The 27771-nt window shown below is 36.2% G+C and overlaps 1 protein-coding gene across 1 annotated transcript in view; it reads left to right on the top strand.

Moving 5' to 3' along the window:
* ATP8A (ATPase phospholipid transporting 8A1) overlaps positions 1-27771 on the top strand; it is a 1088708-nt gene that overhangs the window by 187880 nt on the left and 873057 nt on the right. The window contains exon 7 of the mRNA XM_090406292.1: positions 12375-12444. Within this exon, the coding sequence (XP_090262418.1) occupies positions 12375-12444 (70 nt within the window). The remainder of the gene's footprint in view (positions 1-12374; positions 12445-27771) is intronic.

Here is a 27771-nt window from a genome sequence, read left to right as displayed (position 1 = left end):
GACCATTTGCCTTGGCAAAAGACCAAAAGGCATGGCTGCCATTTGGATAGGCTGCAAGCTTCCTGCTTTTTGCCTGTTCAGATTGAAGCATTGATAATTTTATTATTATTATTGTTCCGGGAAACTCCAAGGAGTCGACAGACTCATCGAGGGAGGCCCTAACATCATGTCAAGAACAACTATTCAACATTCACACAGTATCTATCATACCTTGCCTTGAACTCATTCACGGTCATAGCACCCACAACAGACTCTGGAAGCTTATTCCACTCATTTACCACTCTCCAAGTAAAGAACCTAGCTCTAACACCCTTGTCAACCACGCTCTTGCCCAGCTTCCATGCATGGCCCCCTAGTCCTCCCACCACCAGACATATTTTCAAAAATATCTTCTGGATCAATCTTATAAAAACCCTTCAGTAATTTGAATGTCTTAATCATATCACCCCTCCTTCGCCTATCGTTCAATTTCTGCAACCCACAAATCCTCAACCTATTCTCATAAGGTTCATTCCACAGACCTGCTATCATCTTGGTCACTCGTCTCTGGACCCTCTCGACTTCCTCCCCATCACAAAGAAACCCTGGTGCCCATAACTGGGCACAGAAGTCCAGATGGGGTCTTATCAAGGCTCGATACAGAGGAACAGTAACTTGTTTGTCTCTGCATGTTAAAGTATTTTTCAGAAGCCAAGTGATTTGGTGAGCTGTTTTAGTCACTTTTGCAATGTGCCCCCTAAACTTCAATTCCCTATCCACCAACACTCCCAAATCCCTGGCCTCATCAATCTCCTGGAGTACGGTTCCACCAATGAGATATACTGCTGCTATTCTTTTCACCCCACATTAAATTGACATCCATTTTTCCTAGCCCAGTCCTCCAAACTATCCAAATCATCCTGTAAAATTTTGACATCCTGTGCACTCACAATTGCTCTACCCAACTTTGCATCATCAGCAAACAAGTGAACACTTCCTCTCAAATCCTTTCCAATATCATTGATGAACAAATTGAAAAGCAGTGGTCCAAGAACAGAGCCGTGCGGCACTCCACTAGTCACAAGACGTCTTTTAGACTCCACTCCTGAATAAACCACTCTCTGGTATCTCTCCTTCAACCACCCTCCTGTCCATCTCACCAACCCTATATCTATCCCCATCTGCTCCAGTTTACTGATTAGGGTTCCATGTGGTATCCTATCAAAGGCCTTGGCAAGGTCCAGTAGTATCACTGTAAACCCATTACCCCTATCCAGTTCAGCCGTCACTGTGTTATAAAACGTGAGCAAGTTACTGAGGCATGATCTACCCTTCACAAAACCATGGTGTACCCCATACAATATCCCATTTTCATCTATCCAATCCTGTATTCTTTTCTTGACTAATTTCTCTAAGACATTGACAATTATTCCTGATATGCTAATCGGTCGGTAATTTACAACAGCAGTCTTGGAACCACCTTTATGCAGTGGAACTATTTTCCCCTCTTTCCACCCGCTTGGGACTAACCCAGACCCAAGACTCAAACAAAATGGTCAAGGGTACTGACAATTCTTTAGCTGCTTCTCGTACAACACGAGCTGGTATACCATCCAATCCCACAGATGTATTGACATTGAGGTTATGCAATAGACTACTCACCTCCACTTCATTCACCACAATTCCCGTATAATCTACTGGTTTATTCGTTTCTGCAATGTCACCACCTGGATGATATATTCTTGCAAAGTGCTCACTCAGTAACTAAACTATCTCAACTGATTCAGTTACCTCCCTATCATCGGCATTCTTTAAAATCATTCTGCCATGTACATTTTTCCTTTTACCTGCTACATATCTAAAAAACTGTTTAGGATTCTCTTTAGCCTGCATGGCCAATGTTCTTTTGTAATCCTTTTTTGCTTCTCTTACCACACTCGTCACCCTTCTGGCCTGCGCTTTATACCGTTCATGTTTAAGGAGAAAGGTGACCGGCAGGTCACTTTTCTCCTTAAATTCCGTCCATAGTTGTTTCTTTTTTTGCAGCTCAAGCTTAATGGTGTTATTCATCCATTTAACCCCTGCTTGATTTATTATTCGGAATCTAGATATACAGTCAGCCATTGCTTCATGCAAGCACTTCTTAACTACCTCCCATGCACTATCAACTTCTAGTCCTTGCAGTTGTACATGCCATGGCACTGAACCAATCAAACTCCTAAGCTTGTCATACTTTCCAGCCCAATAATTCCACACGTACCCTGTCTTAATTGAAAATTCTACACCTTTAGCCACCTCCCAAGTCAAGACCCTGTGATCACTCTTACCAATTGGTGGCAATATGGTCATATTTGTTACAGCCAAATCATCAGATATAATTACTAGGTCAAGCACTCTCTGATCCCTAGTATTTTCCATTACATGCTGTCGCAGATAGTTATCTCCTAATAACCGCATAAAATCCAATTCCTTCCTCCCGTGTGTCCTCTCCTCACTCCAATCAATGCGACCATAGTTGAAATCTCCCATAATAATCACCCTCCTTCCACTCATTTCTTCTATTTGCTTGTGCATACTGTCTCCACCATCACCTGGTCTATAGCAGCACCCAATTGTATATTTAGTTCTGCTAGCTACAATCTCACACCAAATGGCCTCAAATGTGCTCTTTTCTCTATCCTTCAATTCAACTTCTATTCTCCTTGGCTGTAGCTCATCAGCTATCATCAACAATACTCCTCCCCCCATTTTATTCTCTCTCTCATTACTGAACACACTATACCCATCACATTCAATCCCACTGGCTATATCATCTACAGTCAGCCATGTCTCACTAATTTTCTTGCATCTGTTTCGGGCATCAGTATAGGCATTGAATGAGGATGGAGTTCTTGATTTGAGCCAATTATGGTATGCCTGATTTTTCATTTGTACTGCCTTGGCACATCTTTTGGAGAACCAGAGTTTAGTTAGGGGACGGCAGTTCAGAGTAGTGTGGGGAATGTAGGTTTTCATGCCAGTGACGATTACTTTGGTGATACGTTCGGTGCACATGTTTGGACTGGAATACCGGAAACAATAATCCAACCATGGGAATGTAGCATAATAGTCTCGGAGATTGTTCCATTTGGCACTGTTATAATGCCAAACTACTCGTGTGGGAGTGACTATGTAAGCGTTGTTGCATGGGGGAGGAGATGAGCACTGTGGTCAGAATTATCCAGGGGCTTACTAAATATTTGGAGGTGTTATTAGTAAGGAAGAGATCTAGGATATTTGGGGAGTAGTTTGGGTTATCTGGTATTCTGGTGGGATTTTGAACAATTTGTGTAAGGTCATTAGTGATGGCAAATGTTTCAGCATATCTGCTTGCAGGATCTGTACAACTGGAAAAGGATAGCCAATTGGTGTTATGAACATTAAAATCACCCAGGAGGATGATTTTGCTGTTAGGAGAGTGGGACTGGAGAAAATAGACTTTTAGAGAGAGGAAATGAAAGAGCTCAGAATGATTGGTGGTATTAGGAGAGCGATAGAGACAGCAGATGAATTTGACTGAGTGGGGGAGGGATAGCCTTAGCCAAAGAAGGTCGAAGTTGGACTATTCTAGGTTAGGTGCTGTCTTGCAGGGTATGTCAGAGTGGTTTTGGATGAACTCTAGTACCTGCACTGTAAACTGTTTTTTTGTGATATGTATACATCCTTTTTTTTCCTGTAGAGGTTCTAATGAGTGCATCTATTGCATACCCAAGAAAGGTATTAAAGATCCCTAATGTTAGAGTGGTTTTTTTTTTGTGGATTCCAAAACTGACTCCTGATCCACAAAGTTGTATGGCAGGACAGTGGTGCATGGTATGTGGCCAGTTCTTCCAGTGATGAACTGAAGCTTTGCTGGTGGAATGGGGGTTAGTTTCCTGCAGCATAACTATTTTTGGCAAGTGGGCAAGGATATGCTGCAGGACAAGACTATTTTGCAGTGGTGTGGCACATCCTTTAGTGTTTAATGAGAGAAAGTTTACTGAGGTGCTCATTATATCCTGATTTATTTTATTTGGCAGGGTGATCCTCAATTCGGGAATAATTATTCTGCCGCTGAGATTCAAGCCAGTTGATCAGGTAGTATATTCTTTTTCCGAGATTGATGGTTTTTCTTTCTCTTTTTCCTGCTAGAATATTTATTAATTCTTCTAGCTGGATAATAAGGCCACTGGTGTTGGTAGTGTAGTTGCATGCTGTCAGCAGTTTTTATGAAGAGCCTCAAACTTTCTTAAGAAAGTTTTGAAACTGCTCATTTGTTAGTGGGCTTTCAGTGTGAGGAAGACCTTGTTTTCAGTTTCTCCTTCATGATCTGAGGATTCAAGAAGCTCGACCCCTGGCTGTTGGTAGGGTTCCAGAATGTTTGGAGACAAAGATTTTCTGTTGCAGCTGTAGCTGTTTTTCTGCTTTTGTTTCTTATACCTCTTCATTATTTTTTTTTATGCGAGTTTGTTACTTGTCTATTTCCTTTTCTTCAGGATGACTTATAACGATGTTAGCATAGGTTCTTCCGAAAGCCAAGTTTCATTAGTGCCACTTGATTTTGTCTCCTCAGTATTTGACTGAGAGTGCTGTGCTTGAGATTTGTTTTGTTGGGGATGCTCTGTTTTTTTTGGGTTGGATATTTCATGCTTCTGATCTGTTAGAATTGGTAGTATTTTTAGCCAGTGTCTCAATTTTGAGTATATATTGGTATAATTTCCTTAGATGACATTCTTCGTGGCAGCAACAGTAATGTAAAAGGTGCATGGCACTCCATCTATTTCCATATTTATTATTTTGGGTGTGGAACGGATTGTGTTGTCGCCAAAGTGCATTAAAGCTTGTCTTCTAAAATTTTTGATGTGGGCGAACTCGGGCTTATTGGTAGAGGCTTGTAGCATTCGGATTTTACCTCTCACGCTGCTGTATTTTGACAGTAATCCGTGAAGCATTTGGTGGATTATTTCCTGCGGAACATTTGACATGTTTACTTTTGTGGGTGCTAGTGTGATTGGTGAGGCATTTACATGGCATGCTCTGATGTTTATTTTTTTTTCAATTTATGTATCAGACTAAGATGCATTATTAAAGTATATCTGCATGATATTTCTCTAATGGTATTTCACTAGGTATTTCTCTAATGGAGTATTTTTGATTGTGAAAATTACTATTCCATTGTCTTGGGAAACATGATTGGTTAGTTGTACATATATGCACAGTGGTTATCCCACTAGTAGTAATTTGTGTGGAGATATTAGATACAATATTGACATAGGAGAGAGAGAGTGCTGACCTTTGTCCATTGTTTTCAGCAGAGCTGAGATTGATGTCTTTTTCTTGGTTATCGGAATCCTGTGATCTTTGACCTACTCCTGCAGAGCCAGGGTGTGGGACAGTTGGTGGTGGTGAAATATTGCTGCTGGTTGAACTTTTGCTGGATGTTGCTTCAGGCAAATTCAGGGAAAATGTAAGCTATGACAATTTCCCAGAACTCTAAGGCATACCGTTGTAGCAATAGCAAAAAGAACAATGAAAAATTTTTAAAAATTCAAAATAACTTTGTCTAACTTTGCAAATTTAAGAAACTTATTTTATACCATGATAGATCAGATGCTTATGCCAGTATATAACTTGAAATATAAAAGCTCAAAATATCTAACTTTAAGTAGGAGTGACCTTTTACAAGTCCACTCCCTTTTGAGATATTGGTTAGATAGATAGAGAGTGAAAGATATGATTAATCGTTATAGGCATGTGATTGGCAAGTTTAGTGAAAAGTTTTAAAAGAGGTATACCATGAGTAGACATATCGATACAATTAATAACGTGAAAAAAAAAACTCGCGTACAAAGATTATTTAATAGTATAATTTTCACCTGTGTGCCACAGGCATCTTCAGTACATTAAGCTCAAATTAAAGAATAACTGACAATTCCAAAAAGCGCCACCTAAGTAGCTGGTGTAAGATAACTAAAAAGGTCAATAACTTTCCTGAAAAAAAAAAAAAAAATTAATACAATAAAAAGTTAGGAAAGATTAGCTGATTTGTAAAGTACTATCTCCCATAAAGGGGATAGACGTAAGCCGTCGGATCTGTTTAAGTTAGGAGAATGAAGGAGAGTTTCACACGTTTCTTTATAAAGGCGTTCCATGAGAAACTGACTTTTGTGAACAACTCTCGTCTTTCTCCAATGAACTCTGTGTCTAGTGAAGATGGCATGTTCTGCAAGTCCAGATTTTCAAGTTTAAAGTATTCAATATAAGATTGGTGTTCTTCTAGCCGAATAGAGGCAGATCTTCCCGTTTGTCTGAAATAAGATAATCCACAAGAGCACGAAATCTGGTAGACACCTGGATGATTAAGATGTGGAAGCTTGTCCTTAGGAGAAGTGAGATTGTATAGGTTGCCCCACTTACAAAATCTCAAAATTTTTATCAAATTTACTCTCCTCCTCAACTAGAAGGACTGATACTTATATAAAAAATTCTTTGGATTTCAAAAATAAAATTTCAGATCTTCATTTGGACGTTTCTGATATCAGTTTAGATGTTGTTTCTTTATTTACAAATGTGCCTCTTTTGGAACGCATTGAATTACTACAACAGGAATTTCCTTCAGACATTGTAAACGTATTTGATTTTGTAATAAATTCTGGTTATATTTCCTTTAAAAATAAGTTGTATCAACAAATTGAAGGAACAGCAATGGGTAATCCTCTTTCTCCTGCTATCTCCAATTTCTTTATGGAATATTTTGAACAACGTATCTTTGACAACATTTCTCTCAGACCTACTCATTGGTTCAGGTATGTCGATGACATTTTTGCTGTATGGAATGGCTCTTTGGATGAACTTCAACAATTTCTCACTAAGTTAAACGCATTTCATCCTAGGATCAAGTTTACCCTAGAAGTAGAATCAAATAAGCAGTTAGCCTTTTTAGATCTTCTAATTCTTCGCCAACCAGATGGTAACCTACATTTCTCAGTTTATAGAAAGAAGACTCATACAGGCCATCATATCCATGCGGAATCTCATCACCATCCCAGTCAAAAGGCAGGAACTATTAAAACACTGGTTCATCGGGCCCACTCTTTTTGTTCTTCAGACGATCTTTTACAGAAATAACTACAATATATAACTTCTTCCTTTCTATCTAATGGTTATAAGAATTGCTTCATTAAAAGAACTTTGAGTAGTTTTAATGTCTTCCTCTTCAAACACAGAAGAAATAACGTGCATTACTATCCCTTATGTACAAGGCATCAGTGAACGTATAGCAAAAGTTTTAAAACCACTGAATATTTTTGTTGCCTTTCGACCGTTTAGAAAAATCTCCACCTTTCTCACTTCTCCTAAGGACAAACTTCCACATCTTAATCATTCAGATGTCTACCAGATTCTGTGCTCTTGTGGATTATCTTATTTCGGACAAATGGGAAGATCTGTCTCTATTCAGCTAGAAGAACACCAATCTTATATTGAATACTTTAAACTTGAAAAGTCTGGACTTGGAGAACATGCCATCTTCACTAGACACAGAGTTCATTGGAGAAAGACAAGAGTTGTTCACAAAGTCAGTTTCTCATGGAACGCCTTTATAAAGAAACATGTGAAACTCTCCTTCATTCTCCTAACTTAAACAGATCCGACGGCTTACGTCTCCCCTTTATGGGAGATAGTACTATACAAATCAGCTAATCTTTCCTAACTTTTTATTCTATTGATTTTTTTTTTTTTTTTAGGAAAGTTATTGACCTTTTTAGTTACCTTACACCAGCTACTTAGGTGGCGCTTTTTGGAATTGTCAGTTAATGTTTAATTTGAGCTTAATGTACTGAAGATGCCTGTGACACACAGGTGAAAATTATACCATTAAATAATCTTTGTACATGAGTTTTTTTTCCGTTATTAATTTTGTATCGAAGTTTAGTGAAAATTTCTTTCTAGGTTTTTTTTCCTTCATCTCCACTGCATGAAGCTATCATAATCAAATTCCTGACATGTACCCTCATGGGGTGTACAGGATATTATGATAGTACCACATAAAACAGTTACATCATTTCTAACTTCCTATCAACAATTTTCCTCAAAATTAATATATTATTGCTGTATGTCTCAAAAATCATCACATCTTATATTTCTATATATATATGGTAACAATCTTTCTCAAAACTCGCATATCTGTTGTCTCCAATCTTTCATCAAATGTTTTATTTCTAACCCAGCTCTTAGATCCATAAGTTAAAATGGGTTTGAACATGTCTTATATACAGTTAATTTAGTGTTTTCACCAATTTCTTTATTCCACATAAATTTATTCAGCTGACTTCCTACAATACCAGGTTTACCAATTTTATTGTCTATTTTCATACTTAATTTTCCATCTTCACTAAAAATTGTACCTAAATAACGGAAATGTTTTACTTCTATAGGTTCTCCATTCAGGACAGAGTTGATATTTTCAATGTTTCTGCCTATTTTGATTGTCTTTCTCTTTTTATTGCTGATTTTCATACCAAATTTATTACAACAGTTATTCAGGAAATCTTTCAAGCTTGTACTGGATTTATTTAGAAGGACACATCGATGGGACGCTGCGTACTGTATTGGAGGAGCTACACTGGAGGAAGTAGGGGAGACGAGATCTGAGGTTGATGATTGATAGAAACCTGAAATTCAGGGGACATATTGCAATGGTGGTGAAGGTAACACAGAGGATTGCTGCAATAATGAGATGGACACTGACCTGTAGAGATAAAAGAGTTATCATTCTGTTGTATAAGACCCTGATCGGACCACACTTAGACTATTGTTCTCAGATTTGGTCCCCAGTATTTGAAGGGAATAAATTAACTGTGGAAAGGGTACAAAGGCAGATAACAAAGATAGTTTCAGGACTGTACAATGTTAGTTATGAGGATCGGCTAAGGGAATGTGGACTGCAGAGTTTGGTAGATATAAGGAGAGGTGATATGATTGAGACTTTTGAACTGTTGAGAGGTGGTTACAGGGTTGACACTGGAGAATTCTTTTGCTTGGTTGAACAGCATGAAGGAGTGATGACAAGGGGCCATCCCTGGAAGTTACGAAAGGAAACTGTGAGAAAGAGGGTGAGGAGTGGTTTCTTTGCATGGAGGGTGGTGCAACCATGGAATGCATTGCCTGATAGTGTTGTGAGAGCGAGAACGGTCAATGAGTTTAAGGAGTGGCATGATAGACTTCGCGTTTCCTAGGAGGGACCTCCCACTATGAGTCTGGATAGACTTGAATTTCCTAGGAAGGACCTCCCACGATGAGTCTTTTGACTCCTTGGAAGCCTAAATAATAATAATAATAATATCATCTGCATAAAGTAAAGATTAACATCTCCAATCGTGATATCAGGTTTCGTGTTGCTTTCCTTCATAATGCGATCCGTATAGATATTGAATGACAGTGGAGATCATGTACCCTTGCTGCACAACTGATTTAACATCAGTCCATCTTACTGTACCTCCTTTAATTCTAACAGTTGACTTACACCTCAAATAGAGACTGTATTGCTCGATATAATGTCCCATTTACACCACAAAACTTAAATACAAATCCTTGTGATATTTCCAAGATTTCTCAAGTATTTGCCTTAAAGTGAAAATCTGATCCTAACAACCTCCATTGGGTCTGAATTCAGTTTTTTCTTCACCAATTGTGGAAGGGATACTTGGTATCCCTTCCACAATTGTTCTTAGTTGTGTCTCAAGTATATTTACATAAATATTACCTGCATACTCAGAAATTCCTCAGTAATTCTCACATTGTTTTATTTCCTTTTTTATACATAGGTACTATGAGAGCTCTACTCCAATCATCTGGATCCCTCTGTCCAGCCCTTGTGAACTATACAATGCATCCCCTGTAAAATTTTAGACCTCTTTGGATATTTGAGCATTTCTGGTCAAGCTTCATCTACTCCAGCTGCCGTTTCACATTTTAGGTGTTTGATGGCTTTCTCCACTTCAAATATCGATGTGTGTTCCTGATTGCATTCCTGTTGAATGTTTTCTGCTACCATGCTTGTAATTATTTATCCAGACATCTGCAACATCTTTATCTTCACTTTTCATGTCACTTTTATCATCTCTGATTCCTGTTACACTACTCTTTCCTCCATATCTATACTTTTTCAATAGCCTTCATAATATTTTGTCACTTTCCTGATATTTATTTTCTATGTTCTTATCATAGTCTTCCCATGACTTGTTTTGCTATTTGAACAATGTGCTTTGGTTTCTTACATTTTTCTCTGTATTCTGTAAGAACACAAGCTGACTTACTTGCTAGGAACTTTCAATATACTAGGTTTCCTTAACTTTCTTCAGGGGCTTCCTGAGTTCATTATCCAAGGATACCTGTTAAGTATCTACCTGGATACTGAACAAACGAGGATGGGTGACAATAATGGATTAATGTGACCAAATTGTATTCTTATTAACTTAAACCACAATGCAAAATGATGGTACATCATGACAGAATTGCACTATTCCTACCTGATTCCTGATATTACTGAATGAAAACATTTTTGAAAGGTACTGAAATTTCTGAAAATTATTGAAATGTACTTTAGTATTATTAGTGGATAAACAATAGATTACACGTTAACCATAGTAATTAACTTTAATTAAATGAAAGTACAGATATTTCGTACTGAAAATAACAGTACATCATTAGTGCGTAGAAACAAGCAAAACAAAGAAACTTGAATATAAAGTACATACAACAGTTCAGTGGTTTACCAATTTCCCATGTAGCCATCAAAAATAGAGTGGTTAGTGTATCCGCTCTCCAGCCAAAAGGCTGCAGGTTCGAATCCGGCCAGGGGCATGGATGTTTGTGAGTGTGAAAGTATTAGTTGTGGTGGTCGGTGGTAGATGGCGTTGATGTAGATGATGCAGGTGGTAGTTGTGTTTGGTGCAGTGTTGGAGACGGAGTGTTGTAGAGTGGGTGCCCTCCCTCGATGAGTCTTTGGACTCCTTGGAGGTGTTACATAATAATAAATAATACAATAGTATCTCGCTAATCCGAACCTCTTTAGTCCGAACTGCTATTTGAAAGAAAAAAAATTATTTATTACTTATTATTTTGTCTACTATTATTTTTATTTAATAATTATTATTTTAACTATTATTATTTATTTTATTATTGTTACAGTACAGTATAACTACGGTGATACACAAAAAGAGGAAATTCAAAATGTGCATAATTTGATTAAAAATATAAATCCAAATATTGAAATTTCACAAACGGATGTTACGGAATGGATTACAGGTAGAACTGAAAGTGAATTTGAAATCAAATCAGATGCTGAAATTATAAATATGACGCTACAGAATGAATTAGAAGATGATGATGACAATAAACAACTCGAAGAAAAAAAAGTAAAACTTGAAGAGGCAGTTGACAGTTTTAATATGCGTATAGAATGGGCGAAGCAGAATGATACGCCATTCCACAAAATTTTATTGCTAATGCAGCTCCGAGAAGAAGCATTCGAAAGAAGTTTAGCTTCCATGAAGCAAAAAAAAATCAGCGACTTTTTACAAGGAAATAAAAACTTTTTTTGTGTTATTTTGTGAAAATTTTTTTTGTGTTGTGTACAAGAAAGTGATATTTTTTACACAAATTAAGTTATGTACTGAATTATGCAATTTAATTAAATCAGAATCCTCAACAATACAGGTGCACATGCAAGCTAAATTTTTTACTAAAATAAACTTGTGTACTGTATTATTTTTTAAGTTGTACATTGCAGTACAATAGCTTTTTTTTCTATTAGTTACTTCATTTATTTACAGAATTAAATTGATGTACCATTAGAATCTGATTATTTTGGTCTTAAACGCTAGTTGTTATTGTATCTCGGGGGGAAATTCACTAATCCGAACGAGCACGGTTTTTATTAGTTTGGATTAGTGAGGTACCACTATTTATCATATTAATTTTTAGCAAGCAGCAACCTTTTTTTAATTGGTAAACCACTGACTGTTGTATGTACTTTGTATTCCCGTTTCTTTGTTTTGCTTGTTTCTACACACTGATGTACTGTTATTTTCAGTACGAAATATCTGTACTTTCATTTCATTAAAGTTAATTAATTACTGTGGTTATCGTATAATTTGTTGTTTATAATCATGCCACAGGTACCTTTGAAGATTAGAATTATTACATTAGAATAATATATTAGAAATATATTAAAATAGTTAGTGTAGACTAATTCCTACATTAATTAGATAGTACTTACATTATTAGATTCTATTTATATCACTAACCTTTTGAGTTTAGATTTGTTACATCGTTTGCTTTTAAAGAAAGTCAGATTAATAAGATTCTTTTTTCAGTGAACCACAGGCAATGTGCTATGTAGAAACAGCTAATTTAGATGGCGAAACAAATCTTAAAATTAGGCAGGTGAGTTAAATGTTTAATGAGTGTTTATTTAAATTTTTTATATTACTTTTTCAGTCTTATTTATTTTTAGGGATTGCTTAAGGGTCGAAACTGGATAATAGGGGAGAATTCCACATAGCCTTTTAATGAATCTGAAGAACTGACCAGGATTTCTGACCTAATTTGGAATCCTCACCTCTTTGTGGTGTGTCACCACAAATAGATACCTTCCTGGACACTAAATGGAAGTGGATGGGCTGGCATTGAAGGATTTAGCAAAACTAATTGTATTCTTATTGGTTTAAACCACAATACAAAATGATTTTATAATATGATTGAATTTCATGCTGGCTGGAGCATATCTCATTGAAATAAGAATTACCAGTGTTTTCATCAGGGAACCAGGGTAAACAGCAAAAATTCAGCTACTGTAACAAACTTCAACTCAAATTCAACAGAGTTCAAGATTGGCACCATTAGTATGGTGCAAATAGCTGTTAATAGGTGTTACTAAAAAAAAAAGTCAAAAGCAAATGAGATTCTTCTAATCAACAAGATGTTATGTTCAGCCAATAATGATCATCAAGAAGGAGTAGCTTTAGTAATGCTAAATATGAGGATAATTTTCTTGAATGACAGGCAACATGAAGTAAAGTGGTTGGCAAATGTCAGAATGGAGAATTACACAATGCAATTATTTGTGCCTGTGGTGCCACAGAAGGCTCAACTAAGGAAAAAGAAATGGAGGGAATTGTTTAAAACATGACAGAAGCAGCTGACTATGAAAAAGGAAAATTTGGTACTTGTTGGAGATCAAAATAGCGGAGTAGGAATGATTGCCAGACATACAGCAATGTTTTGGAAAAGTTGACGAAAAGAGTTAAGCTAACAATGGTAAGTAGCTGCTGGATTTCTGTTTGGGACATGGAGTGAAGATTCAAAAAATAAGGAAAGTCTCATTGGCTATGTTACTGTTGACAGTGATATCTTTGTGCTGGTTCAGGGCACAAGCATATAGAGGATTTGAAATCAGAAGTGGTTGCCATTTAGTTTTGAGCAGGATAAAATTCAGTATGATATTGAAAAGAAAAACGTGTAAGAGTTTTAAAATGAATCAAAGTTGAGTTCTTTCAGAGGTGAATTGTTGACCTAAAGACACAAGTGTTGTTGTCACACTGGTTTACACATATAGAGGATTTGCAATAGAAGTGTTGGCATTTATTTTTGAATGGGATTAAAATGAATATTATGTGGAAAAGAAAAATATGTACACAAGTTTTAAAACAAATCAAAGTTGTGAATAGCCATCGTATACAGATATTCTTCAAGAAAAAAAGAAACAAAATGAGAACAAGAACTGAGTCTCCAAGGTTTGGTTCTTGTTTTCCAACGCTTTCATTTATGAAAGCGTTGGAAAACAGAAATGGTAGAAATGGTATAAACAAGAAGAATGAAGTTGCCTGCTAAAGAAAAATCGCAAATCCATAGTACACCCAGGAATTAAAAAAGTGTGGCATAAGAAGTAGTCATATAGAAAGTTCCTAAAAGAAAGTTCCATATAAAAAAAAAAAAAAAAAAAGTAGATCACATGTAAAAATAGCTAAACAAAAGTCATGGGAAGACTTCGTTAAGAATATAGAATGTAAATATCAGGAAGGTAGCGAAATGTTTTGATGGTTATTGAAAAAGTTGGAAATGAAGTAAAGAGTACTGTAAAAGGAATAAGACAGCAAAGGTGACATGAACACTGAAGGCAAAGTTATTTTAGATATCTGAAGATTGTCTTGAAATTAGATGTCTGGCAATTTGAAAAGCTACTTTGAAAGATTGTTAATTTAACAGTCTTTCAAAGAAACTAGAAGTGACACAATGATGAATGAATATGTTTTAGTGGAAAGTAAAGTTAGAAATGGAGGAAAGGGTGCTCTAAAATTAATTGGAGATGATACATAATGTGAAAACTGAAGATAAACATATCTTAGATGTCTTGAAAGATTGTTAAATAGAATCAGAAGTGATAGAATGGTGATTGAATATATTCAAGTGGAAAGAAATCACAAATACATTTCAATACTAGTGGCCCAAAACCACTTCAACAGCCTTAGGAGAACCGCAGATATATTTGGACTAAAAATAAACTCCCAAAAAACCAAGATATTAAAACATCAAGTAGATGGGCACATATATATAAATCAAAATAATCACTTTGAAGAAGTAGAGGACCTCGTATACCTTGGATCACACATCTCAGATTCCTTAACAGACATTAAAACAAGAAAACAGAAAGCACTGCAGTTCCACAGAAGTCTTAATAAAGTATGGAAGTCGAGCCTCATCTCAAAGGACACAAAGATTCGTCTTTACAAGTGCACCATCCAGTCTATCTTTCTGTATGGCTCCCAGACCTGGAACATATCAACAAAAGCAGTGACCAATATTATAAATAGCTTTGGAACTACTTGTCTAAGAAATATCCTGGATTACTCTTGGAAGATCACATTCCCAACTCTACTATATTAGATGAAACCCAGCAAGATCCTCTAGTCAGTACTGTTCAAAGAAGCCAAATAAAATGGCTTGGCCACCAACTTAGACATCCACCCTCTGTACCCTTTGATGCTCTGGTCCTCTACTCCCCTTCAGATGGAAAAAGAAAAAGAGGCAGACCCTGAACTACATATTGAAAATACATCAGCAATATTCCCCCTGTTTCTCCCCAACTCTCTGCATCAGAGATCCGTCAATTAGCATATGACAGAGAAGCCTCATTTTCCTTCATGTCATAACAACCTCCAAGTCCTATCTTAGTGTACACAGACTATTTATTTGTTTTGATTGGTTTCCCTATTTATAATTGTAAAATTATAAATAAATGATGATGACTAGTGGTAGAAAAAAAAAACTCCACCAGAAATCTGTACTGTGAAGAGGCAGCTGCTATAGATAATATTTGATCTGCAGTGCTCAAGTAGGTTGATAGAAATTGTGAAAACAAGAATAAACAAGAAAAATGAAGTTGCCTGCAAAAGAAAAGTCACAAATACATAGTACACCAATCCATAGGATATTAAAGGAAGTTTAGGATAAGAAGAAGGCAAATCAATTTTTATGATTTTGTATGATTACAGTCGAGTTCTCATAGCACTCATTCCCACCAAAAAAAAAAAAAAAAGGAAATAAAACTGGATATTGAGAAGTACAGAGGAGTTGACCTGCTGAGTGTTCCAGATAACATTTCTTAGCCTCTTCTCAAGGATAGAAGACACTAAATAAAATGGTGGAAGAGAAATTTCTATAAGCTGGGTTCAGTTCAAATATAGGTTGTTGAGATATTTTCACTTCAAGATATAGTTGAGAAATCATGGGAATATCACAAGCATTTATATTTAAGTTTTGTAGATCTGTAAAAAAGGCATATGATGACTTGTCTAGAGAAAAGCTGTTTGAAATGCTACAATTATGAGGGTGATTCTAGTAGCAAGACTTATACGTTGGTTAGACATAACTGGTAATTAGTTTACGGAATTAACAATGCATATAAAGTATATTAATTAAAGGTAACTTTAATGAATAACTTCTATATTTTGGCAATGCGCGTTCTCCTTGCCGATGAAAACAAAACCTTACGTGCGCTAGAGGAAGAGCTGTCGAATACACTCGGCCTTGATCTATGGTCTATACTTCATGACATCTCATGCGCATCGGCAAGAAAGGAATTCGAAAAAATACGTAGTCGGCACGTGAAAAAATACGAAACCTGTCAAAGACTTCTACTTCCATACCTCAGCCACCACTCAACACTGTAGTCAACCTCTCGTCGGCAGTTTTAAAGCCTGAAGCACTCACAGCACTTTCACGTGGTCACAATTTCGCCCTAGCTCTTAAAAGGATACCTGCTGAAGAAATCATGATCCAAATAGAGCACGGAATTCGCAACCTGCCTAACCATATCGCCAACAACGTGAGATTGGATGTAGTCGGTGTTCTCACCAAAGCCAAACCTCCAAAATCCAACTTATCCAAAAACGAATATGCAGCCCTACAAGAATTGAAAAACAACAAAAAAATAGTAATCACCAAAGGGAATTTGGTGATTACTATTTTTTTATGATAAGGGAAGCGCCACTGTGGTACTCAATCAAAAAGACTACAAAGGTAAGCTAAATTCTTTAGTACTAGACCATACTACTTACCTCCCCATTGAATATAATCCGACCAGCTCTCAGATTAGAACTATCTACAGACTCCTTAAGAAAGTCACTTCTTGGCCTGTGGAAGTCACCAACAAACTTAAACCTTATAACTCTAGACCCCGCCGATTATATGGACTCCCAAAAATACATAAACAAAATGTGCCATTGCGTCCCATAGTGGATGGCATTGATTCCCCCACATATAAATTAGCCAAACATTTAGCCAAAACGCTCACACACTACACTGGCAACACACCATCACACATAAAAAACTCAGCCCACTTTAAAGCCAATATAGAAAACCTCACACACTGACATAATGGTCAGTTTTGACGTCTCCTCCCTATTCACTAATGTCCCACTCAAAGAAACCCTTGAGCTCATCCAAGCCAAGTTTCCTCACGATATCTCAGCCCTATTTCAGTTCACAATGAACTCAGGCTATTTCGTTTGGCAAGGAAAGTTCTACAAACAGATAGAAGGGACAGCCATGGGTTCACCACTTTCCCCACCCTTGGCCAATTTCTTTATGGAGACATTTGAAGAGAAAGCCTTAAACTCCGCCCCACAAAAACCCACTATTTGGCTTCGTTATGTGGATGATGTGTTTGCTATTTGGCCACATGGCTCAGACACACTCCACTCCTTCCTAGCACACTTAAACAACCAACACCTCCAGAGTCCAGTTCACCTTAGAAAAAGAGGAAAACAACACCCCCCCCCCTTCCTAGACACTTTAATCACCCGCCAGCTTGATGGATCTTTGGTTTTCTCTGTTTACAGAAAACCCACCCACACTGGCAGATACATTCACCAGCAATCCCCCCCCCCCCCTCACAACAATATGGGGTGATAAAAACACTATATAACAGGGCAAAATTAATCTGCTCAGATGACAAGGCCCTGACTATTGAACTAAACCACATCCTCAACACTTTCTTAGCCAATGGCTATAACCCCAAAAAATACTAAAACCTGTAAACCACAACCCCCCCCCCTCTCCCCCTCCACAATAAAGATTACACCAAGTCTATCACCATCCCCTACATCCAGGGCAACTCTGAGAAAATAACCAATATCCTCAAAAAATATGACCTTACTTCCTGTTACAGACCATATAAAAAGTTGGCATCCCTTATCCGCTCTACCAAAGACCAACCACTTCCCCTAGACCTACCTGGTGTATACCAGGTCCCTTGCAGCTGCAAATTGTCCTACTTTGGCCAAACAGGCAGAACAACAAATATCAGGATTTCAGAACACCAAGACTACATCCGGTTTCACCAGTACATCTGCTCTGGGCTGGCAGACCATGCCTTGGATACCCACCATAAAATTCGTTGGAAGAAAACAAAAATAATTCATCGCAGCAAGTTTAAATACGAAAGATTATTCAAAGAATCTTCAGCAGCTCTAAAAAACGTTCCTAACCTCAACAAATTTGGGTGCATGAAACTGCCCCAAATTTGGAAACTTTCATTACGAGAACTTCAGCCCAACTGCCAAGACTACCAAATTAGCCCGCAAGAGGGCACCATTAGGACTTTAGGAACAATATTAGTTTCTTGCTTTCTTCCTCATTTGCTTTGTGTTAGTTCCTGAGTGCACATACCATATCTTTATGTTCTTGAAGATGGCAATGTGACATTGCCGAAATATAGAAGTTATCCATTAAAGTTACCTTTAATTAATATACTTTACTAATTATGAGGGTGGTCTGAAAAGTTCTTGAACTAACAAAGAAGAAATGAATTTATAATTTCATAATAATTTTTATTTTTCAACCCAATCTCCCTTAAGACTAGTACATTTATTCCAGCGATGCTGCAGCGCCATTATCCCGTCCCTGTAGTGTTGGTTCTCAGTAAGATCTGCAAAATACCCCTACAGCTGCAATCACCTCTTGATTCAAAGAAAAACGCTGACCATTGAGGAAGAGTTTTAGTTTTGGGAAGAGAGAGAAGTCAGAGGGAGCCAAATCTGGAGAATGGGGTGGATGTTCCAACAATTCATAGTGCAGATCTCTTAATTTTCCCATTGCCAAAACCATCTTTCATCAGGTGCATTGTCCTGATGAAAGATGATTTTTTTCTTCTACAAACCAGGTCTTTTCTCATGAATTTTTTCGTCTTGTCTGGTTAAAAGATCAGAATAATATTCTCCGATTATTGTTTTACCCTTTTCAAGATAATTAATAAACAAAATGCCTTTAGCATCCCAAAACACCATGACCTTTCCTGCTGATGGAACCAACTTTGTCTTCTTTGGCACTGAACAACCAGCTTCTGTCCACAGTTTTGACTGCTGTTTGGATTTTGGTGCATAATGGCTAATTCAAGTCTCATCCATAGTAATAAATCGACACACAAAATCAGTTTTATTCTTGATAAAGCGCTTCAAGCACTGCTCAGAGATTTTTATGTGAGTGCATTTTTGATCTGCTGTGAGCAAGCATGGCACCCATCTTGCGCAAAGCTTTTTCATTTGCAATTCTTCATGCAAAATATATCTTGCATGTTCTTTTGAAATGCCTATAATCTCATCAATTTCATGCACTTTGACTTGCAGATCATCCAGTACCATATCGTGCACTTGATCAATGATTTCTGGTGTTGGAGTCCTTCACATGTATCATCTTCAAGACTGGTACGGCCACATTTAAACTTGGCAGCCCATTTCTTAATTGTCGAAAATGAAGGAGAAGAGTGCCCATAAACTTTTATGAACTTCGAATTAATTTTTTTTGCCATTAAATCTTCATTTACAAAGAATTTTATAGCTGCACGATACAAATCTTGCCAAGTGTTGCCAGACCGAGGCTGAGAAATTTTCAGACCACCCTCGTATATTGTGTGAATTGGACATTATACAGAACAATACATAGTATATATTGTTGTGTATACTATTGTTTAAGTTGTCAGTTTGTAGGTGGTGCAGAAAGTTAGTTTGTAAAATCAGTTATAAGACAAGGAGTACATGTTATCCCCGCTGTTATTCATCATCTATATGGTTATATTATAATTTCTTCAAGATTGGAGATGTTAATGTCAGCTCTTTATGCAGATGTTCTCAGAAATAATTCCAGTACAAGTCTGCAGGTTTCCTTAACTAAATCGATTAACTGCTGTAACATGTTTGGCATGAATATCATCATCATCATGCTTATCAAGGATATTTAGACCTAGAGTGGCCTGTTCCAGCCTTAGTAGTCATTGTTGAATCTCTTAAGAGGATGTCCTGGTTTTCTTTTTCCTAATGGTTTGTAATTTAAGGCTTATTTTGGTAATCTTTCTGTTTTCATTCTTTCAACATGTTACATCCATTTGTGTTTATATTTTTAGACTTTTTCTATTACTGATTCCTGGTTTAATTCTTTCATAATTTCTTCATTTCTTTTGTGATCAAATAGGGTATACTTTGCAGTTTTTCTCATAAACTTTATTTCAGCTGTTATTAATCCTTGTTTGTCTTTTTGTTTTATTGTCCAGATTTCACTTCCATAAGAACTGGTAGGGCTAATGTATTGTATACTTTTAGTCTAGTTTGTTTTGTACTAGGTTTGGTTTAAATATAGAGTTAATTATATCTGTTATTTTTAAATATTTTGCAATTTTTTGGTTTATATCTTTTTCATTTTCATATGTAATCATACATCCTAGGTAGTTAAATGAATTCACTTATTCTAAAATCTTGTTAAAAATAGATCACAAGCTATGTACTATATTGATGGAGCTGAACTGCAGGAAACTGATGAGGACCAGGAACTTAAAGGATAATTGTGGACATGGAGTTGAAGTTTAGGGGGCAGATTGTGAAGCTAGCCAAAAACACATCAAAAACAGATCATATTATGTTGTTGAAGAACACACTAATAAGCCGGGATAGATAGGTTATTGTAATCCTATATAAGTCCTTAATAAGGTCACATCTGGACCACTGCATGCAGATTTGGACATCCGAATTCTGTGGAGGTGAAGAAGTTCTGGATAGGTTCTAGAGACAAGTGACAAATATTGTGCCAGGTCTATGGAATGCTGTCTGTGATAATAGATTGTCAATCTTTGGGCCTCAAAAACTAGCTAATAGGGAAGAAAGAGGAGACATGATAGAAGCATATGTTATTAAAGGTGTTTTATAGGATTGATATTGAAGATTTATTTTCAGTGCAGGTTAGGAAGGGAGAGATCAAGGGATCACCCAAGGAAATTGTCACTTGGAGGGTTGTGAATGGGCAGAATGAATTGCCAGAGGTAGTTGTGAGTGCTTCATCAGCGAATGAGTTTGAGAGATATGATTGTTATTGTGCGAATAATGGCTCTCCCTTGATAAGTCTTCTGAATCCATGGAGATACCTGTATAATAATAATGAGAGGTTTACCATTATTTTATTATTAGCTTTGCCCTTTCTTCCAAAATTTTCCCAACATGCATGATCCTAAACAGCAGAATTTCCTATTCTGCTGTTTAGGATCAGCATTTCTTTAGATCAACGACAATGATGAGCTTTTTCATTTAACAGCTTTTTCTAATGATTTGAGAATTCCTCATGTTAATCCTTAATAGACCTGTGGACTATGGGCCTCATCAGCAGTGGTCAACTTAACAGTCAAGAACACCCAACCATGCCAATAGGTGGCATAATTATAGGACTTTTCCTATAATTGTGATTTGTGAAGTGTGCCTGCATGCATGCATGTGTTTAATACCAGTATAATATATGCTTCTATCATGTTTATTATCAAGTTAACTGTGACAAAATATTATTATTATTATTCCTGATACTTCCAAGGAGTCCGAAGACTCATCGCGGGAGGACGCTTACAACTGTCTCAACCACTACACCGAACCTCTACTACGAATCATCTCCATCAATGCCATCTACCGCCCACCTCCACCACCACAACTAGTATTTTTTGTCTGTAAATTGCATGTGTTCTGAAGGGCCGATTTATCTGTATGCGGGATGAAAAACCTGAGTTTCCAGGAGAAAAAAACCTTGCTAAATATAAGAAGTAATAATTAAATTTATTTAGTTATTATGTAGTGTATGTTGCTAATTTCCTTAACATGATGCTGGAGAATCAGCATATGAGCCTAAACACCAAGATGGTCTGTAGGCATAAGTCTTAGTCTTATTTTCCATTTTCATATTTGCTCACATCACTACTTGACAATGCCTGATATTTAAGAAATAATCTTCATATTTGGTATTGGACTGTGGATGTTCCTTCTGTTCCCTATTACCATAGCCTGAATATAACATCTTGTAATTGTTTAGAATCTCACCTTTTTGTTGTTTCAGTTAGATCTAATTAAAGTCATTGTTATGAATATGTCGAGTCTAATTGTTTTGACAGAATCTCATTGTGATAATGGACTTAACACCCTCTTAAATGATATAGAAATAGCTCTCAGCTCTTTATAATTAACATCTTGTTTATTTTCAATTTGGTTAAAGAGGTCAATAATCTGTGAAAATAATAAATATCTTCCTTTGTCATTAAGTTTGACTGTTATCATAATATCTTTGTAATGGATATTATATTTTGAATAAATAGATCTTTTTGATCTTGGTTTAGCATATTTTGTTAATTTAATCATAAAGAAGCATATCAAATAATGTAAAAGTAGTTGATTGAAATAAATACGACCAAAATTATGGATGTACTGATTATTCTGTCAGCATGTATTACTTCTACCATAAGGTACAGGTCAAAAAAAAAAAAAAAAAAAGCAAATAAATAAAATAAAAAGACTAACTTTTTGAAAGTCTTTTTAGATTTAAGTACATCCTGTCACTGTTCTGTACAGTAATTTTACTGATTTGGATCACATTTGATAATTCAAACTTTTTAACCATTATAAATTTTAAATAAGTCAGATATTTTGAACCAAAAAATGAGAAAGAACAGATTAGTTGAAAATTTTGTTTTCTTTTACTGACTTTGTATTATAGTGATAAGAAATATAACAGATGTTGATCTGTTATATTTCTTATCACTATAATACAAAGTCAGTGGAAAAACAAATTTTCAATTACAAAGCCATAGTAGAATATATTTCTTTTAAGGTTACACGATGGTCAGTATTCATAGTGAAGAATTTATAGAAACACAACACATGTTAGAATAATTATTTTACTTAGCATTAACCAAGTGACAATCGATTTCGACCTTGGTTTGAGGTCATCATCAGGAAAACATGCATATGTACAAGATACAAGCTACATGACACTGCATTACAACTGCTCTAGATTTGGCCAGCCTAAAACCCAAAGTCTGGCTCAGATATCTCGATGATATTTTCACCATTTGGACCCACAACTGTGAAACATTAAATACATTTCTAAGCCACCTGAACAAACAACACAAATGTATCCAATTCACCATCAAAATCAAAAACAACTCTCTTCCTTTTCTAGACACTCGTTACACGTCTTCCCTCAGGCTGCCTCTCCTTCAGTGTCTGCCGCAAACCTACACATACAGGCCAACACATATATAAAAATTCATACCTCCACCCAACACAAAACCTAGGAGTCGTAAGCATCCACACAAAGCCCCAACAATTTGCTCCAATGAGCAAGCTCTGAACCAAGAATTTGAAATTATTAACCAAACATTTGTAAAAAATGGCTACAATAAAAAAAAAACAGCTCATGAGATCCTCTATAAAAATGCCATTAAAAGCAAAAAAGATTACAAGAATGCCATAGCCATATCCTCCATTAGGGGCATTTTGGAAAAAATAGATAGAACACTACTTAAACACAACATTAAGACAACCTTCAAACTCCTGGCAAAATTCAGAAATTTACTTAAGTTTTAAAAGAGGTAAACCGTGAGTAGACATATCAGTACACAATAAATGACGGAAAAAACTCACGTAGAAAGATTATTTATTAGTATAATTTTCGCCTGTGTGTGTCACAGGCATCTTCAGTACATTAAGCTCAAAATTAAACACTAACTGACAATTCCAAAAAGCGCCACCTAAGTAGCTGGTGTAAGATAACTAAAAAGGTCAATAACTTTCCTTAAAAAAAAAAAAAAAAAAAAAAAAATACAATAAAAAGTTAGGAAAGATTAGCTGATTTGTATAGTACTATCTCCCATAAAGGGGATAGACGTAAGCCGTCAGATCTGTTTAAGTTAGGAGAATGAAGTAGAGTTTCACATGTTTCTTTATAAAGGCGTTCCATGAGAAACTGACTTTTGTGAAAAACTTGTCTTTCTCCAATGAACTCTGTGTCTAGTGAAGATGGCAAGTTCAGAAAGTCCAGACTTTTCAAGTTTAAAGTATTCAATATAAGATTGGTGTTCTTCTAGCAGAATAGAGGCAGATCTTCCCGTTTGTCCGAAATAAGATAATCCACAAGAGCACGGAATCTGGTAGACACCTGGATGATTAAGATGTGAAAGCTTGTCATTAGGAGAAGTGAGAAAGGTGGAGATTTTTCTAAACGGTCGAAAGGCAACAAAAATATTCAGTGGTTTTAAAACTTTTGCTATATGTTCACTGATGCCTTGTACATAAGGGATAGTAATGCGCGTTATTTCCTCTGTGTTTGAAGAGGAAGACATATTAAAACTACTCAAAGTTCTTTTAATGAAGCAATTCTTATAACCATTAGATAGAAAGGAAGAAGTTATGTATTGTAGTTCTTTCTGTAAAAGATCGTCTGTAGAACAAAGGGTAATCCTCTTTCTCCTGCTATCTCCAATTTCTTTATGGAACATTTTGAACAACGTATCTTTGACAATATTTCTCCCAGACCTACACATTGGTTCAGATATGTCGATGACATTTTTGCTGTATGGAATGGCTCTTTGGATGAACTTCAACAATTTCTCACTAAGTTAAACGCATTTCATCCTAGGATCAAGTTTACCCTAGAAGTAGAATCAAATAAGCAGTTAGCCTTTTTATAACTTTATAACTTCTTCCTTTCTATCTAATGGTTATAAGAATTGCTTCATTAAAAGAACTTTGAGTAGTTTTAATATGTCTTCCTCTTCAAACACAGAAGAAATAACGCGCATTACTATCCCTTATGTACAAGGCATCAGTGAACGTATAGCAAAAGTTTTAAAACCACTGAATATTTTTGTTGCCTTTCGACCGTTTAGAAAAATCTCCACCTTTCTCACTTCTAAGGACAAGCTTTCACATCTTAATCATCCAGGTGTCTACCAGATTCCGTGCTCTTGTGGATTATTTTATTTCGGACAAACGGGAAGATCTGCCTCTATTCTGCTAGAAGAACACCAATCTTATATTGAATACTTTAAACCTGAAAAGACTGGACTTGGTGAACATGCCATCTTCACTAGACACAGAGTTCATTGGAGAAAGACAAGAGTTTTTCACAAAAGTCAGTTTCTCATGGAACGCCTTTATAAAGAAACATGTAAAACTCTACTTCATTCTCCTAACTTAAACAGATCTGACGGCTTACGTCTATCCCCTTTATGGGAGATAGTACTTTACAAATCAACTAATCTTTCCTAACTTTTTATTGTATTTTTTTTTTTTTTTTAGGAAAGTTATTGACCTTTTTAGTTATCTTACACCAGCTACTTAGGTGGCGCTTTTTGGAATTGTCAGTTAGTGTTTAATTTTGAGCTTAATGTACTGAAGATGCCTGAGACACACAGGCGAAAATTATACTAATAAATAATCTTTCTACGTGAGTTTTTTCCGTTATTTATTGTGTACAGAAATTTACTTAGCTCTTCTAAAGATCCTCTTCCATACCTTGCCCACCCAGGGGTTTACAAAATTCAGTGTACCTGTAACCTACCTTACATAGCGGATACAAATGTACCATCCCAATCAGAAAAGATGAACACAAACGCCACATTAAATCCGTCCACTATGGTAAAACAGGCCTATCAGACCACACACACTCCAAACATGCCACAGAATTGACTGGAAGGCACTAAGTACCTGCACCACACCAAAACCTGGTTGGAAAGAAAATCCAAAGAAGCTTGTGAAATGCTGAAACATCACCCAGATCTGAACAAAAATGATGGATTAATTATTCCAAGAATGTGGAGATCTTCAACCCATATAGCAACCAGATCAACTCCAGACCGAAGAAAATCTCAATACAAAAGGACATCAGAAATTTTTTATTATAGTTCCGTTTTTTTTTTTTTTTTCTCACCAAAGGTCAGGCTACGATAAATGATTAACAGACACTTTTATATAGTGCAGTGTCATGTATCTTGCACATATGTGAGTTTTCCTGATGATGACCTCAATACAGAGTTCAAAATGTTGATTATAAGCAGAGAGATAAAAAATGGAAACAGTATTTTAATTTAAATAAACAACATAGCTAGTTTCGTCTTCTTAGAAGACTTCTTCTGCTGCATAACATGAGGGAACAAACTGTTTGGGTACCCACAAGTTTCCTAAAATGAGAATTCTTATGCTGAAAATTATAAAAGTTTTTAAAATATATCATATCTGATGTAATTAAGTTCAGCAAGAGACGTAGTAAATGTCTGTACCCAGTTTAATGTTTCTTTTTTTTTTCAAGTATCTGAATTCTTGTCCACACGGTTAGCCTAGTGGCTATGTGCTTCGCAACCATATGCCTGGGGAAGGAGTGTTCTAGGTTCGATTCCCGTCCTTGACGTGAGGAGCTGAAGGATCTTCCTCAGCCATAGCCAAGTTAGCCGGTCTTGGGTATGGACAGTAGGGTTTTTTCCAAAGTTTATCCTGGGGTTTTTCATCCCCCAAAGCAGGAAAACTGGCCTTGAGAACTCAACACTATGGACATAGGATACACCTTGGTGTAAGGCTTGACCACCTTATCATGTGAATGGTTTGAGGTCCGATGATTAATAAACCCTCGACACTGCAAGGTAAAAGGAAAATGAGAAATGAGATCTGAATTATTCTTTTCTTCTTGAAGACACTCCTCATGGCAATTTTCTGTAATTACATTTATTTATAACCATGTATGTATTTGATATGGATAGCATGCTCTGGTATAAGATGGCTTTACTAAATGGAAGAAAGCAAAGCTATTAGAAAAGAAGTTTTCTAATAGCAGAGTGAACTAAAAGACATGGTAAGAACAGGTGTTGTATTAACTGAATTTCTTTACCTGAGTTAGGTGAGGATGTGCTGTATCACAGAGGAAAAGAGTGACCATACACCATCAGATGTCCAATGAATTGCTGAATGGAGTACAGATGTACAATATAATCACGTATACTTTTTTTGGGTAATTGAGATATCGATACATAACTTTAGAACATGGTCAAGTCTCTCTCTCTCTGTGTACTGATGCCCTAGGAGAATGAATGTAAAGCTGAAAATTAGGAGCTTAGAAGTCGAATCATATGAGGTTAAGGGAGTTGATCCTTAACAGAAGGAGGATAGTGGTAGCATGCCAAAGATTCCCACTGTATGTAAATTTTAGATGAATTTATCATAGTGTGAAATCAGCATCCTCTGGTGGCTTGAAAAATTATGTATGTTTGGTCTCTAGATAGAGCAGAGTTTCTGTAATCCTTAGCCAACTATTGTACTAATATGCAATAGGTTTACAACTTCTTGCTGGTGAGATGCACAATAAAAATTACACAAAACAATATTTCACATTGGAGGAAAGGAAATATGAAAATTCTAAATACAATATTCATAACAGTGCTTCATGGTATAAGCAGCTCCAGAAGAAAATGATTTATTTAGCTAATATTTTTTGTATTTCTAACTAGCATCTTCAGAGTACTAATTGCAAGATCTGGCTAGAAATCCAGCAAAATATTAGCCAAATAAATTATTTAGTTGTTTATACTGTGAGGCACTGTTAAGCTTATGTGCTGGTAGTTATTTATACTTACATTATAATATTAATTCCTTGCTAACTTGATATTTGTTTCTTTTTCTTTTTTCTTTTTTTTGTTTTACCATACCCCTTTTCATTTTTAACTTCTCGTTTAGTCATCATCATGCATATCAAGGATTTAGGCCTAGCATGGCCTGTTCCAGCCTTAGAAGTCATCTTTTAATCGTTTAAGAGGATGTCCTGGTTTTCTTTTTCCTATTGGCTTGTACTTTAAGGCTTGTTTTGATAATTTTTCTATTTTCATTCTTTGAACGTGTTCCATCCATTTATGTTTATATTTTTTAA

This window comes from Typopeltis vanoorti, chromosome 16 (genome assembly GCF_054136105.1).
Source record: "Typopeltis vanoorti isolate ZY-2024b chromosome 16, IOZ_Tvanoo_1.0, whole genome shotgun sequence".
Taxonomy (NCBI): domain Eukaryota; kingdom Metazoa; phylum Arthropoda; class Arachnida; order Uropygi; family Thelyphonidae; genus Typopeltis; species Typopeltis vanoorti.
Note: the sequence above shows the minus strand (reverse complement) of the source record. Positions and strands in the feature narration are given on the sequence as shown.